Consider the following 13,934-nt stretch of genomic DNA (forward strand, 5'->3'; position numbering starts at 1 on the left):
AGGTATCGCTCCTCTCACCTGGGTGAATCTACTCATGTCTGTCTCTCAGATTTAATACCTCTTCCTTACAGATGACTTCTCTGACCTGAAATGTTTCTCAGGTGTTGCCATAGCGAACGTGACTTGCTTTGTTCACAATATTTTGAATTGTCTATTCCACCGAGAATAAGAACCATGTCTGCCCTGCTGCTCATGCCTAGTACACAGTAGGGTCTAAGGAAATGATTTGTGGAATGGATGGAATATAAATTGAGCAGAACCTGCCCATATCCTCAGCTTTTTTTTTTTTTGTTGCTTCTATTTTATCATAAATCTTGATGATGTGGAAATGTCATCTCTATGTCATTTGAAGATGACACAAAACTGTTAGTGACAGCTCATCAAGATTCCAAAATAATCTCAATGGATTTAAATAATGGACCAAAGCTGCAACAAAATTCAAGTATTTAAAAGAGACATTTGAGGGAAATCAACTACAAGGAAGGATAGGAGAGGTCTTCCACAATATCTTTTTTTTTTTTTTAAAAGGAAAGGACAACCTCAGTATGAACCAAGGTGTAATAGATCTTTCAAAAATAAGAGAAAAGAAACTAACACAAAAATTGAGTGGATCTGTATAACTGAAAACTCTAAACTTTCCAGGATATGAGTCCACTCCTCAGTATGCCAATCAGGTTATGTCAGGAAGAGTCTGCTGTGGTAATAACTTTCAGGTTGATCATTATCAATCTGAACTTGTTCAAAAGATAATGATCAAGATGATTAGTGGTCTGGAAACTATGTCACATGACTATCACAAAAAGGAACTAAGGACATCAAGATAAGATAAGTAGAATCCATGATAGTCATCTCTTAGAAAGTGGATAATACAATTTTACTTGTACTCCCACAGCTCTAAAAGGCACAAATTAAAAAGAGGCACATTTTTGGTCCACATAGATTAAGAGTGTATTCACCTGCAAGTAAAGAGACCCAATTAATTAGGATTATTTTTTATAAGTGATGATAAGTATAGAAATATGCATTCCAGAATTGGTGAAACTGCTATTGTCTTGAACTTGAGCACCTTTCCTTAGACTGAGTCAGATGAAATTGCCCATACTCAATTATTTTTGATCTATCAAAATAGCAACTCCATGTGGTTGGACCTAAAAGCTTCCTCACTGTATATTATTAGTTCTCCTGCTTGCATGTTAGCTCCTAAACCTCCAAGGCAATATTCCAGTCACTGGGCAAGAAGGGAAAATGATAAGGGCCATCCAAGTCCAGTTTCTAAAATTCTACCCAGCAATCTTGTTCTTACATATTGTTGGACTGAATTGCATTACATGATCACACCCAGCTATAAGGGAATCTAGGAGGTGAATATTTTATATGTGCCTATTTCTACCCTGTAAAAATTTAAGGGTACCATTTGTAAAAGGAGAGGATTGAATTGACATAGTGGAGGCATCAAGATGCCTACCAAAATAGTAAACTATTTTTTACAGTGTTTATCAACTATGATAAGAAAGAGTATTAACACCGGTTATTCTCAGCTGCACCTGCACAATAGAATCATCTATTTGTTCTTTCAAAATAGAAGAAACACCTATGTAGACCTGTTCAATGAGAACTCTTCTTATTAATATTTTTTAGTTGTTTATGAACCTTTATTTTATTTACTTATTTATATGTGGTGCTGAGATTCGAACCCAGTGCCTCTCCTGTGCTAGGCAATCTCTGTACCATGGAGCTACAACTCCAGCCCCTCAATGAGAACTTTTGAGAGTCAGACCTGGGCATGTAAGTAGATAATAATCTCTAAAAGTGACTATGATAGACAGTCAGAACTGGGAACCACAACTCAGTTGGTGAGTGGCTGGCCACTAGAAATTCTGTAATTGCTGGTCAGCAATTAGTGAACACCATTCCAAAGTAATTGTTGTCTTAGGAAGGAAACTGGGCAAGTAAAATCCCAAGGTATCTTGAAACTCTAAGACTATTAAAAAAAAAAAAAAAAACTTTGGATTTGATGATTGAATTATTTTGATCTTGAACAAGGCTTTAAAACTGTGAGAAAGTAATGAAAAATGGTGATAAGATATGTAGATCCTTCTGGGGAAGGAGATTGAGCAAATTATGTTATGTACATGTACAAATATGGCATAATGAATCTCACTATTATGTGTAATTATAATTCACCAATAAAAAGTAAAATTTTAAAAATTTTCCAAGAAAAGGAAGAAGAAATATAGAACAATTAGTTAATTCACAATTCTTTTCAGAACTAGAAAAATGGTCCATCAAACTACAGAGGCTCATGCATCACTAATTGCAATAAGGAAAAAGCTGTCAATCAATCTTTCCCATACCTAGGCCAAGTTTCATCTCTGTAGGTGGAAAGTCAGATGCCCCAGTGGAAAGCTTTGTGAGCGAAGAGAGAGTAGATTTGAAGAAACAGAAAACACTTGATTTGAATTTTTAAAAAAATATCTATCCAGGCACTTTCCTTTGAGATTCAGAGTTTCCTTGTTCTAGTTGCTTTCTGATGGCAACACTCACCAGCTGTAGAACATAGATTCAGGCGTCCCTCCTCCTCACTCACCTGATCTACTCATTATTAGAGGGACTATTTTCTGCTCTTTGATAAGTTTAGCCTAAAACATTGAACTCCACAAGTACAAATACCTAGTTGCCTGTAACATATTGTTTATTATTGATTATGGCCAGGAAGGATTACTAATGTATGAGATAACAGATTCATGGTCCAAAAAAAAAAAAAAAATCTTCTCAGGAAAAAGATGAGTTAAATATAACAAGATGACTTTGGAAAGGGTAAATTTTGAGGTCAGGCTCTTTCACGTATGGTAAGATGACACAGACAAAGGACAAGGAAGGATTCAATTCACACCTCACCATAAGTTTACTGAGTTACATGGCCGCTGAAATACTCAACACTATCTCTGGCCTTCTTCTCTTTCTCTTCCTCGCCCTTTTCCTTCTGTCCATAAAGAGTGTCACTTTTTCCCTAGCTGCTGTGTTAAGTCTGCTAGGAATATAAAGATAAATAAGTCAGCCCCTGATCTTCTAAAGCTTATAGCTTAATGAGGGGAGATAGATGTGTGAACAGGTAACTACATTAAATGCTGTTGAAGTACAAGGGCAATAGAAGCATACAGGAAGGAAAGAGGGGCTATCAGGAATGCTGAGACTTATTTTGTATTACACAAGTAGACCAGGACAAGGTGGTGCCTGAACATAAGCAGAGGACAGTGTCACCTATGCTCTAAGGAGGGAACCTCAGCCACAACCAAGGAGTCTGTGGAGCTGGGCGTGCACAGGAGAGACAGGCAAACTGAGGCCAGATCCTTAGGATACCTCACGCCTTGTCAAATAGCTGAGACTTCATTATGCATGGATTTGGGAAAGGTAGAAGCCATGTCCTGCAATGTAGTAAACTACTCAGAACATACAGGGAGACGAGTACTTCAAAAATACAGTATATACAGAATAACTTCAGAGGAAAGCAATTTGTACATTTTCTATGGATGATTATATAGAAAAATCAGAGGGAAATCTTCAAATATTTAACCTAGTAGAGATTTGGAGGAGATGGAGAAGGAATCATGCTATCAAATATTAAAAAAATAGTCATATTGCAGAAAAATTAGACCTGCTCTGTGGGTAGTAGAATTAGTGGTAATAATAATACTATTAGGTAATAATTACTGAGTATGACTATGCTCTAGGAAGTATCAAAACTCTTTAACTGCATTAACTTATTTAACCCTTACAATAGCCGTAACAAGTGAGTCCTATATACATTTCCATTTTACTGAAAAGGAAACTGAGTCACACAGAGGTTTAGTCAATTGCCATATGTCTCAAACTAGGAAGTGGTTGAGCCAGACCCAAATAATCTGGCCCTGAAGCCACTATATTATGACTCTCCAAAACCAAGGGAAATGGCTGGAATCTAAAGGAAGGCAGAATTTCTGCTTCCTTGTGTCCTTCTTGTTCTTCCCATCTTCTTGAAATTCAACCTTCAGATACAGTGAACTATCTGGAGAAATGCATGTTCCCCATTATTGAAGACAGCACTGCAAGTACATTGTAAAGGGATCAGAGTTCAAAGACAGGGGTCAAAATAAATAATCCTGAAGGCCCCTCTGAGCCTGAGTTGTTGTGACTCTAGGATGGTCTGACACTGCAGGGTAAGAACTCTGGGGAGCCTGATGCTTGTGAGGACTGTGGGGAGCCAGGTGCTTGTGCGGGTTACCCAATGGCTAAAATTGTCACAAATCTTCATGGAAGTTGTTCCCCCAGTGCCTGATCTGTTGATTCTATCAAAAAAATAAGCAACTTTTCTACACAGGAGTTGACCTGGCTTGGGGAGCAAAGCCAGCATGATCATTTCTGTTTAACAAATAAAGCTGCAAAATTGCCATTGAGGTCTAGGTGTGAGTTTTTATTGCCCACGAGAAGGAGACCGGTGGAGTGGATACATCAGGAATCCTGGGCAAAGGCAGGTGAAGCTGGGAAGAAAAGAGATACACAATCTTCACCCTTAAGGATGGTTTTCTTCTAAGGTTTACCATTATTCAGCACTCTCTAAATCTTGGTTAAACACATTCATCCTTGACCTTCACTCAAAGGCCTCCTGAATTTTTCTTGTAGGAAGCCTTAGAGATGGATCAATTAAGAGTCATTATCATTTCTTTTTCCCCCTACTTGAGTGCTGGGAATAGCTAATACTTTGCTTATGCCCTCAGCATGCTTTCAGCCTAAGATAAATAAACACATGCAAATATGGATGGACAGTATTGCATGGATGATATGGTATGTGGTATTTGAGCGCTCATACACCACTTCCACATTCTGACTCTGTTCATCCATCTGTGACTGTGTTTATATTCTTAGCTTCCTGCAGGCAGAAACTAGTTCTGTTTTCTTCAAGCACCACTACCTATCAATAACTACACTCAAAAAGACTATTTGCAGAATTGCCAAATGTAGAACTTGGAATGAAACTTCAAAGTCTTTTAGTCCGACTGTTTCATTTTAGCATGGAAAAACTGAGGCCAATCTAGGGGATATATCATACCCAAGGTTGCAGAATGTTTTCAGATGGCTTTAGAAGTATGGTTTCTAATCTGGATGCAGATTAGAACCTCTTGAAGAGGATCTTAAAAACATCAGTGCAGACGCTCATTACAAAGAAATTCTGACCTAATTTGTCTGTGATTGGGTCTGGACATTAGTATTTTTATAAAGCTCCCCAGATGATTCTATGCAACAGCAAGTTTGTAAACAACTGACTCAAAGCATGGCCTCTGGAGTTTGTCTAAATGGATTCTATACCTGATGCCTCCACTTGCTATTTGTAAAAAAAAAAAAAAAAAAAAAAAAATCAATTAACCTCATTGCATCTCTGTTTCCTCATCCTCAACATCATGATACCCAAAGTAGTACAGACCTTTCAAATGCTTGTGTCAAATACTAGTTAACTATTATTGTGTATTTTTTTTTTTTTATGGAGGGGGAGCTGGGAATGTAGCTCAGTTGCAGAACGGTTGTCTAGTATGTGTGAGGTCCTGGGTTCCATTTCTACTACTGCAAAGTAAACAAATGCATAATAAATAAATAAAGTTCAAGTAAAAAAAAAAGATGGGAAGTATAGGAAATAAACCTAGATCACACCTATCTACTGAGGATCTTTCTGACTTCTGAGATAGGGTCGGGAGATGTAGTATTGCTCTAAGCTGCTGGACTTGGAAGAATCACGAATCCATGAAAAAGGAAATTACCTGTGCTTGTACACAAGAAAAGCTAAAAATAATCACCTCCACTAGATGAAAATGCAGATAGAAGCAGCCCTCCTAAAGCACTTGGGTTGGCCCTAGTGTACAGTGTGAGAATAAGACTAGCTTTTGTTCCTCTGGGTACTTTCAACTGAAAACACAAGTTGGCGGATCAAAAGGAGATGGATGTACAGAAGAACATTTATGCAAGGTGATGGCCCAAATATCAGAGAGCATTGGAAAAGAATAATTAACTTTCTTCAGTTAATAATGCATTTGTATTTTTCTAGGAACCCTACATTAGGTAGCAGGGTAAATCCATTCCCAAAAAGGAAGTAAATATGAATCCCACATAGAGGTCAAATGGACAACATTCACCTTACCCAGACCAGCTGCCTGAAACAAATTTTTCCCTGGATTTTTTTCTGGAGTTTTCTCCCTTTACTGTTTTTGGATTCTTGTGCTTTTCAGAAGGTGGGACATAAAGGAAGTGGTTAGGCTGGGCTGGGTGGCAGTGGTATTAAGAATCAACCAAGCACTCAGTGACACAAGACAGTTGTCAAAAGGCCACTTTACTCTTACCAGCTTTCACCATTTAGCAAACAACTGAAGGCACATGGGACTTCCAGGAGCTTCTCCTCAGCAAGGGGTGGGGGAAGTCAGCAAAGGCAGTGCCTCTGACCTGCTACCATACTGAGCCAGGGCATGAATGCTCTCCTCTCCCCCCATGCTCCCATCTCAAAATAAGGATGGAGGGCTGCTGATATTCTAGCCATCCAGTCATTATTTCCACAAGGAACCAGAGGCTGTGCCAAGCGTCTTTACATTGCTTCTGGCACTCCTATTGGTAATTCAAGCCAAGCCAAATTTAGGAGATCATACCAGGCCTTTAAAGGGTCTCATCCTTCAGTTGTTTTTGCTCCCTGTTGTACTTCCTGTGGCTAAAAGAATGCATGGAACACAGTAGGCTTCAATAAACACTTGCTGGTGATTGAACCAGCACACAAAGAAGCCACTAGATAGATTTTGGAATTGGGGTTAGAGTTTGGTGATAACTTCCAAGATGAGCAAAGGAAGCATCACTAGAAAGTGAATTTGAAAGAGTAAGATAAGCCAAAAGCAGTCAGTCTTTTGATCAGTTTTTTTTTTTTTTTTTTTTTTTTTTTTTTTTTTTATTACTGCAAAGGCCAGTACTCTCACAGAGGCAAAAACAAAACAAAACAAAACAAAAAACCCACCAAAAATAAATAAATAAATAAATAAATAAATTTAGAAACCTAAGATGTCCTCAGTAACACAACTGAAGAATGTATTTTCCAATATTTGATTTCCTAGCTTGACAGTCTTTCTTGAAATATTCTCTTCTGGGCAATGAAAATGTGAATCTTTGTCGGTTTGTTTTGCAGTTTGCAAATGACTTACAGAGTTCTTCTGGCAGAGTTTCTGTTTTTCCTCTTGCAAATAAACAAAAGGCCATTTCTCTAATATGACTTAAGTGGGAGAGATTCTGTGATCTCCTGTCATGATTCTGAATGGAGGAGTAAAGGAGAGGAAAGTAGAAAGAATTAAGAAAAACGGAAACAAGCAGAGTATAGAAGCTGAGGGGGGAAATGCAGAAAAGAGGCAGAGATAAACTGGATATGGAAAATTAGAGTGTCAGGGAGACCAAATAACTGAAGACTCAGTAATCAATAGGATCCCAGACACCTTTACTGGGGACAACTAAACTCACTCAGGGTCTGTTGGTTCTCCCTCCCTCCTGTTCCACCTGTCATCAGGGCTCCATGTGAACTGGGAAGACAGAATTTCCCCTCCTTCTAGGCAAGCCTGCATGAGGCAGAGCAACCCCTGCCAGCTTGACCTAGATCTGTCAACTGATCAATTATTTTTCCCATAGAAGAAGAGAAGGGAAAATGAAAGGAAGAAAGAAAAAAGGTAAATAGAAAAAAAGAGAAATGGACAGAACTGAGAGGGGGGCAGAGAGCAGAGTGGGGTGGGGGGAGAGGAAGAGAGGGAAAGCAGGTGCACTCTCATACCTTTAAGTTTAAGCAGGGATAATGAGAACAGGCTTAATTTGGAAGATAACATGAATAAATAAATACCTAAAAGACAATATAAACTCTCAGAGGTGACTAGCCAAAATCGTAGGCAAAGCAGAAAGAGCTTTCTTCTTCTCTCCTTTGCTAATCCAGATTAAAGCAGGGATTTCCCCCCACCCCCACCATGGAAGCTCCTATCTCTGGCTCCCATCCTTCCCAAGGGTCCTCCTTTCTGTCATTCACACTGCTGGCACTGCACCCCCATCTGGAACCTGCTTTCCAAGTGGATGGGGTGGGGGATTCTCCCTGCCAGCTTCCTCTAAGGCTCCTGGCCCCTCCCCAGTGCTCCCTCCAATGGAATGGAGCATCTGCTACCAGGGAGAAGGACGGTCTGGAGAGAACCACTAGGATGACACCCTTCCCAACCTGTATGCCATCCACTACCTTATGCTTGCATATTTTCACTTTTTATGTTTAATTTGTTTTTATTGAATTTCAAATGACTATAGACATAAAGTAAACATGTAACGAGCCAATAGAGCAGAAAGGAAGTAAACCGCATAAATACAACCGGGCTCAGCATGGAGTTCCACTTAGCACCACATGTTTGGAGTGTTACAAGCATTAATGAGTCCTTATAACACCCAGGGGAGTCGCTCCCCGGCCTGGCAGGCAGGTGGGGAGAGAGGCTCACAGAGGGAAAGTTTTTTTCCCTATAGAAGACACAGGAAAGTTTGAGCTCAGATATGCACATGTTCCCCACTGAGCTGCGCTCAGGCCACTAGAATTGGCTTGACACCTGGAGGCCATGTGCATGGGGTGTTTAAAGAGTGTGTAGGACCTCTGCTGAGGCTAGATATAAAGAAAAAAAAAACTTTCTCATTCTAAGTTGTAGGCAGAAACAGGGATGAGCTAAAAGAAGAAAAACAAAAGAAAAAAACAAAGAAAACTCGGAAAAGAGTCAAATATCACCATGAGTGGATACCATGACCATAGAAAAAGAGAAGGGATGTGTTTCTTGCATATGGAAGGATCACATATCCCATATTGATTCACAAATTCAGCCACTCCTTAGGTTATCGGAGATTTCACTTCATCCCAGGGTATTATTGTGGCTAAAGCCAACACCAACCTATCCAAGATGCACAGCCAGAACCAGCTCTGGTCCCTGTGTCTCAACTCTGCCAGAATGAAAGCATGCAGAGAAGAGATCCCCAGGGAATTGCTAGAAGGCAATCCAGACTGGAGCACCTCTGCAGGGAATCCAGAGACACATTCTAAAGTCATTGTTCAGGACCCCTTAATTAATACAAGTGCTGTAGGAGAAGCTTACTAAGAAAGAACAGAAGTCAGGGACTATACATTATCACAGATATAAAGGGGTTCTTATACTTATACTTGGCTTTAAATAACCAAAAAAGGAAGGATCAGCACCAGGAGCAGGTATGCACCTGGCAAATAAACTAAACCTGGGATGCCTGGTAACTAAAGACAATTCCAAGAATTATCGTCATGTAGCAAGACCGTAGCTGGCACTGCTCAGCAAATGCTCAGAGGACCAGTGCTGTTGGTAGGACCATACCCCAACAGAAAGTAGGGGGAATCTACATTTGTAGTGCTCGGCATACCCTGTTTATCACCACCCTAGAGCTGGAAGCTTCAAGCATGGTTGTCAGGGACCACATGCCTGCATCGGACCCAGGGTCTCATCACCACTGATGATTCTGTGTTACCATTGAATGCTGTTATGGGCTCCTCTGCAACCCTCTTATCTCAGAAGCATTGTGTGGCTCTGGCTGCTGCAGGCACTCACATGTTTACCATGAGTGGCAGGAAGTTGGCTGGTCTGCCTCAGTGAATGGTGCCTATGACCTCAACACCAAGCAAAGGACAGTATGAACTTGGCCAAGCCTCCTCTCCCTTCCAATCTGCCCTGTCTGTGTTTCTAGTGAACAGCCAAGTTGATAACGGAATGTGAGGGGAGGAAAGAAAATTAGAAAGGTATGAGAAGAATCTAACCAAACTAATCAGCAGGTGTTCAAAGGAACAATGATCCTTCGAAGGAGAAATGGTCGGGTTTCTAGAAAGAGAAATCTGCAGCACACCCAGCCATTCTTTTCAGAGCCTCTCGTGGCAGAAGGTGGGTGGTGTGCTGAAAAGGGTAGCGCCTGATGCAGCTTCTCTGCTCCTGTTCCCAGGAAAGAGGTGCCTCTAGTTAATCAACCCTGGTGAATCTCAGGGCCAGTGCCCCAGGGAGCCAATCACCCCCTCCCAGCTGCCCACACTAATCAGCACGCTGATTCCTTGGAAATTCCCTCCTGCTTTTCTTTAAGCTGGATCATGGTTGCTGGTTGGGTTGTGGGGAGTCACAGGTCAGGAAGGGGTCCATCACCTGCCACCAGAACCACACACCTTTTCAAGAGGCAGGAAACACTGGAAGTAGCCGCCTCAGGAAGAGCCAGTTTAAAACAAAAACAGAGAAGAAAAAATTGCCTTGGAATGTGTACTGCATTCTAACTAGTCCCTCTGGGTCAATGCAATAGGGGTGGATTATTGCAGGCAAGACCTGGGCTGCCTCAGTAATTCTGTAAGTTTGATAAGAGATAGCTGGCAGACTCCAGCTTCCTTCCCCTGAAAGAGAAAACAGATATCACCTCTGCCACATCCGCCTGGCATATGGAATGGGAGTTCTTTGGGGGTCATTCTGCCTTAAAATTGGGCAGCCTTGTTCTATTATGACACATTGAAACCTATTCAGAGTTGACTGAATGTGGCTAGCAAAAATAAAGCCATCACTCTCCCTAGGAAATTCAGGATTTGGTGGAATGTAACCAGGTCTGAGATAATCCTGGTCACCACTACCCCCATTCCAAGACAGCAATGAGGCCATAAAATCAGATTTCTCCCTGGAGAAATTTGTACCACTACTTTCTACTCATCTATTCAGGGACGATTCAAAGTATGAGCAAATATTATGCTTCCCTGCATTTAATTCTGATGAAAAAAAAAATCACGTATGCTAATTTATATGTAAATTCAGTATGGCCCTGGGGCTCCTGGCATGCAGCCAGTGGGGCTGTTGACAGTGGAATTTTGGCCCTTGTCTCCAGGTTGAAGTTCAGATAGAAGAGACACAGATCTCAAGACAGATGGAGATGACTGAGGGCTTGGGACCTTTCCTCTCCCTGGACTCCTCGCTCCATACCTTGCCTAGTTAGTTTGCATTTCTGTTGTCAGGATGCAAGAAGCAGTTTCCCTAAAGGTGCATGGTTGTGAATTCAGTTTCTCCACTACCAGTTTAGGACTCAGGTCTCCCTGCGTACCCAGGGGCACGCGCGTGTGCGTGCAACACACACACACACACACACACACACACACGATGCATGCGCATACTGCTTCTGCTCCACATTATGTAAGAGGAGTCAACCAAGGATGCATTTAACTTCAGTCCCTTCACTCTTTCACACACCAATACCCCAGGGGAGAGGACTGCCATCCAAGGCCCCTGGGGTTGGGCACAAGACGCAATGTCATGGATATCTCTGCAAAGTCCACCACCCTGGACCTCCTTGTCATTCGACACTGATCCCTTCCATCTCCCCATCCCTCCACCTTCCTTCTGGAGCACCAGCCAAGGGTGCACACACATTTGATTCTTTCCAGCGGTGATCCATGTGCCCACCTTGTGAGGATCTGCAAGGGACATTGGCCATCCCCAAAGCCTGACCTCAGACAGAGATCAGCAGGACTAGAGCACAGGACTGAACAAAATCACCAGACCACTACATTGCAGTGAGAGGAGAACGAAGCTGCGGGACTCCCATTCTTTTTTTTACTTTGCCCAACTGAACTTTCCTCTGGGAATACAACTGCATAGGACAGCAGCTCCCCGACTTCCCTTGGGTGGGCCCTCCTGGAGATCCCTGCTGGACCACCCAGGGAAAGTTTCTCTACCTGTGTCAACCCTATGAGTTTAAGTGTGTTTAATGTGAAAGAACGAAACTAGAGCCCCCAAAGGACAGGGTGGGTGGGAACGAGCAGGTGAGCAGCTCATTCTGCTGCTGGAATAAGTGAGAGGGCTGGGGCAGGGGGTGGGGGCTCCACAGTGCAGCAAACGGACTCAAGGTGGAGGCAGATTCCAAATGCACCTGCACCCAGCACAGCAAACATCAAAGCGCACAGCACACCGCAAGAGAGCAAGACTGGCTCTCAACTGCAGCCCCTGGCTTAGCTTACCAGCCAATAAATAAACAGAAAATTAGCATTCGGCTCTGATTGCCTCTCTCCTTTCAACTTAAAAAAAGCTTTCCTGAATTTCAGAGCCCTCTGCTTTCACTCCTTTTTATCTGTTCTGTTATCCACAACCCCCACCTCCACCCAGGCCCCCACCAGAAACACACCCCCAAACACATTCTAAACTAACACAGTTGTTCAACCACTGCTGCAAATTGATTCATCCCTCGGAGCCAGATCACTGACCAGCACCTTTCAGGAGGTACCCGATTATTTCTAGCCTGCGTTTTTTTTTTCCCCCCATTTGCTCTTTTTAAAAGCTCTGCAAGTTCACTGGCCGATATTTAAAGTTTCCTCCTGTGATTTCTTCCCAGTCACATAAGCAGCACATCAGCAACCCCACCATCCTCCCCATCCGTAGCGTTCCCCCTGCTTACATGTGGGCTCTCTTGTGTATGTGTGCAAGAATGTGCACGAAGCCAAGGAGCCCAGCACATTAACCGCGGACCTGACAGGAGGAGCAGACACATTTTTACTTATGCATATACATTCTCCCATTCCGGTAGCAGCCAGAATCGAATCAATATTCTCGCAGCCTGGTCGGGAGAATGAAGTCCCAGCCATGCTGTTTCAACGCTCTCTCCTCCACCTGCAAACCGCGCAGCAGAACCGACTCCGGGAGTCTGCGAATCATATTAAGCACACTGTACAATCCCTGGGTCTACCGTAGGCAAATCAATAGCAAGCTCTTACCTTGGAAGAGACACAGAGCAGCCAGCCCCGTGAAGATTGCCCAAGAGATAGAATTGTGCATTTTTGCCTGGATGGTTTTCATGATTTTTTTTTCCTCTTCTTTTTCTTCTTTTTTGTCAGGTTCGGGTTTTTTTTCTTTCTTTCTTTCTTTTTCTTTTTTTTTCCCCCTGATAGATTGCGTTGCTCTCAAGCTCCTAGGAGGAGATTTAAATCCACTGTTTTGCTGAAGGACACAAAAAGGAAGCGGAGGGTGCGAGAGAGTGTGACTTCTCCGTAATTATCTCCACTCATACTCTGGCACTGAGGCCCATTGTACAATCTGGCCCTGGACAGCCCTCCTACAAGCAGCAGTCATTGGTTCTAATCCAAGGATTGACAGAGCTACAACACACGCGCGCGGGCACACACACACACACACACACACACTCAGGAATCATTTACTGGGCAAATCAGGCTAGCTGATTAAAGAGACAGGAGCCTGGAGAGATGGAATGATAAATGCCACTTTGCCTCTTTTATATTACTTTCATTTTTTAAACTTGACAGTCTCAGAGCCCCCAGCATCAGAAAATCCCTTTCCCCCTGGCATTCCCTGGCCTCCTGAACTCAGCTTCCTCTTGCACTGGAAAAATCCCATAGCCAGCAACGGCTTGCGGGAAATTTTAAAGGGATATTTTCATGCTCAGTGAAACTTACAAGGATGAGTCAAATTTCATTTGTTGGTTCCTATTTTCCTCTCCAATGGAAATATCATTCAGTGACAGATTTTTTTTTCTCTCCCTCTCATCAACCTTTCCATTTAGTTGCTTTGAAAATAATAAATAACTTTCTATTTTCTCCTCCTGTCACTCCTGTTTCAGAGTACCTATATCACTCCTATTTTTCATTTGCTTTCTTTATTTCCTAAGTCATCCATGTACACTTAATACCATGAAAAGAGATTAAGTACAGGGGATTTGAGAAGGTCTTCAGTCTGAATATAGAGAAATGTCTTCCAAGGAGAAATAAATCTACATGCACTAAAAAGAATAAAATAAGTATGTGTGGCTTGATGTGCAGCAAGACAGATTTAAGTTAGTTGAGCTGAAGAACTGTCTAAGTATAGACTTTGTATGCAGTTATTAAA

General features: G+C 42.1%; 1 protein-coding gene across 1 annotated transcript in view; it reads right to left on the minus strand.

Moving 5' to 3' along the window:
• The window catches only part of Ntm (neurotrimin), a 978,825-nt gene extending 965,628 nt beyond the window's left edge, over nt 1-13,197 (minus strand). The window contains exon 1 of the mRNA XM_046432819.2: nt 12,809-13,197. Within this exon, the coding sequence (XP_046288775.1) occupies nt 12,809-12,890 (82 nt within the window). The 5' untranslated portion in view covers nt 12,891-13,197. The remainder of the gene's footprint in view (nt 1-12,808) is intronic.
• Nucleotides 13,198-13,934: the final 737 nt, after the last annotated feature.

This window comes from Marmota monax, unplaced genomic scaffold, assembly GCF_021218885.2.
Source record: "Marmota monax isolate L192 unplaced genomic scaffold, Marmota_monax_Labrador192_F-V1.1 WCK01_AAM20220418_F8-fsc00062, whole genome shotgun sequence".
In the NCBI taxonomy this organism is placed as follows: domain Eukaryota; kingdom Metazoa; phylum Chordata; class Mammalia; order Rodentia; family Sciuridae; genus Marmota; species Marmota monax.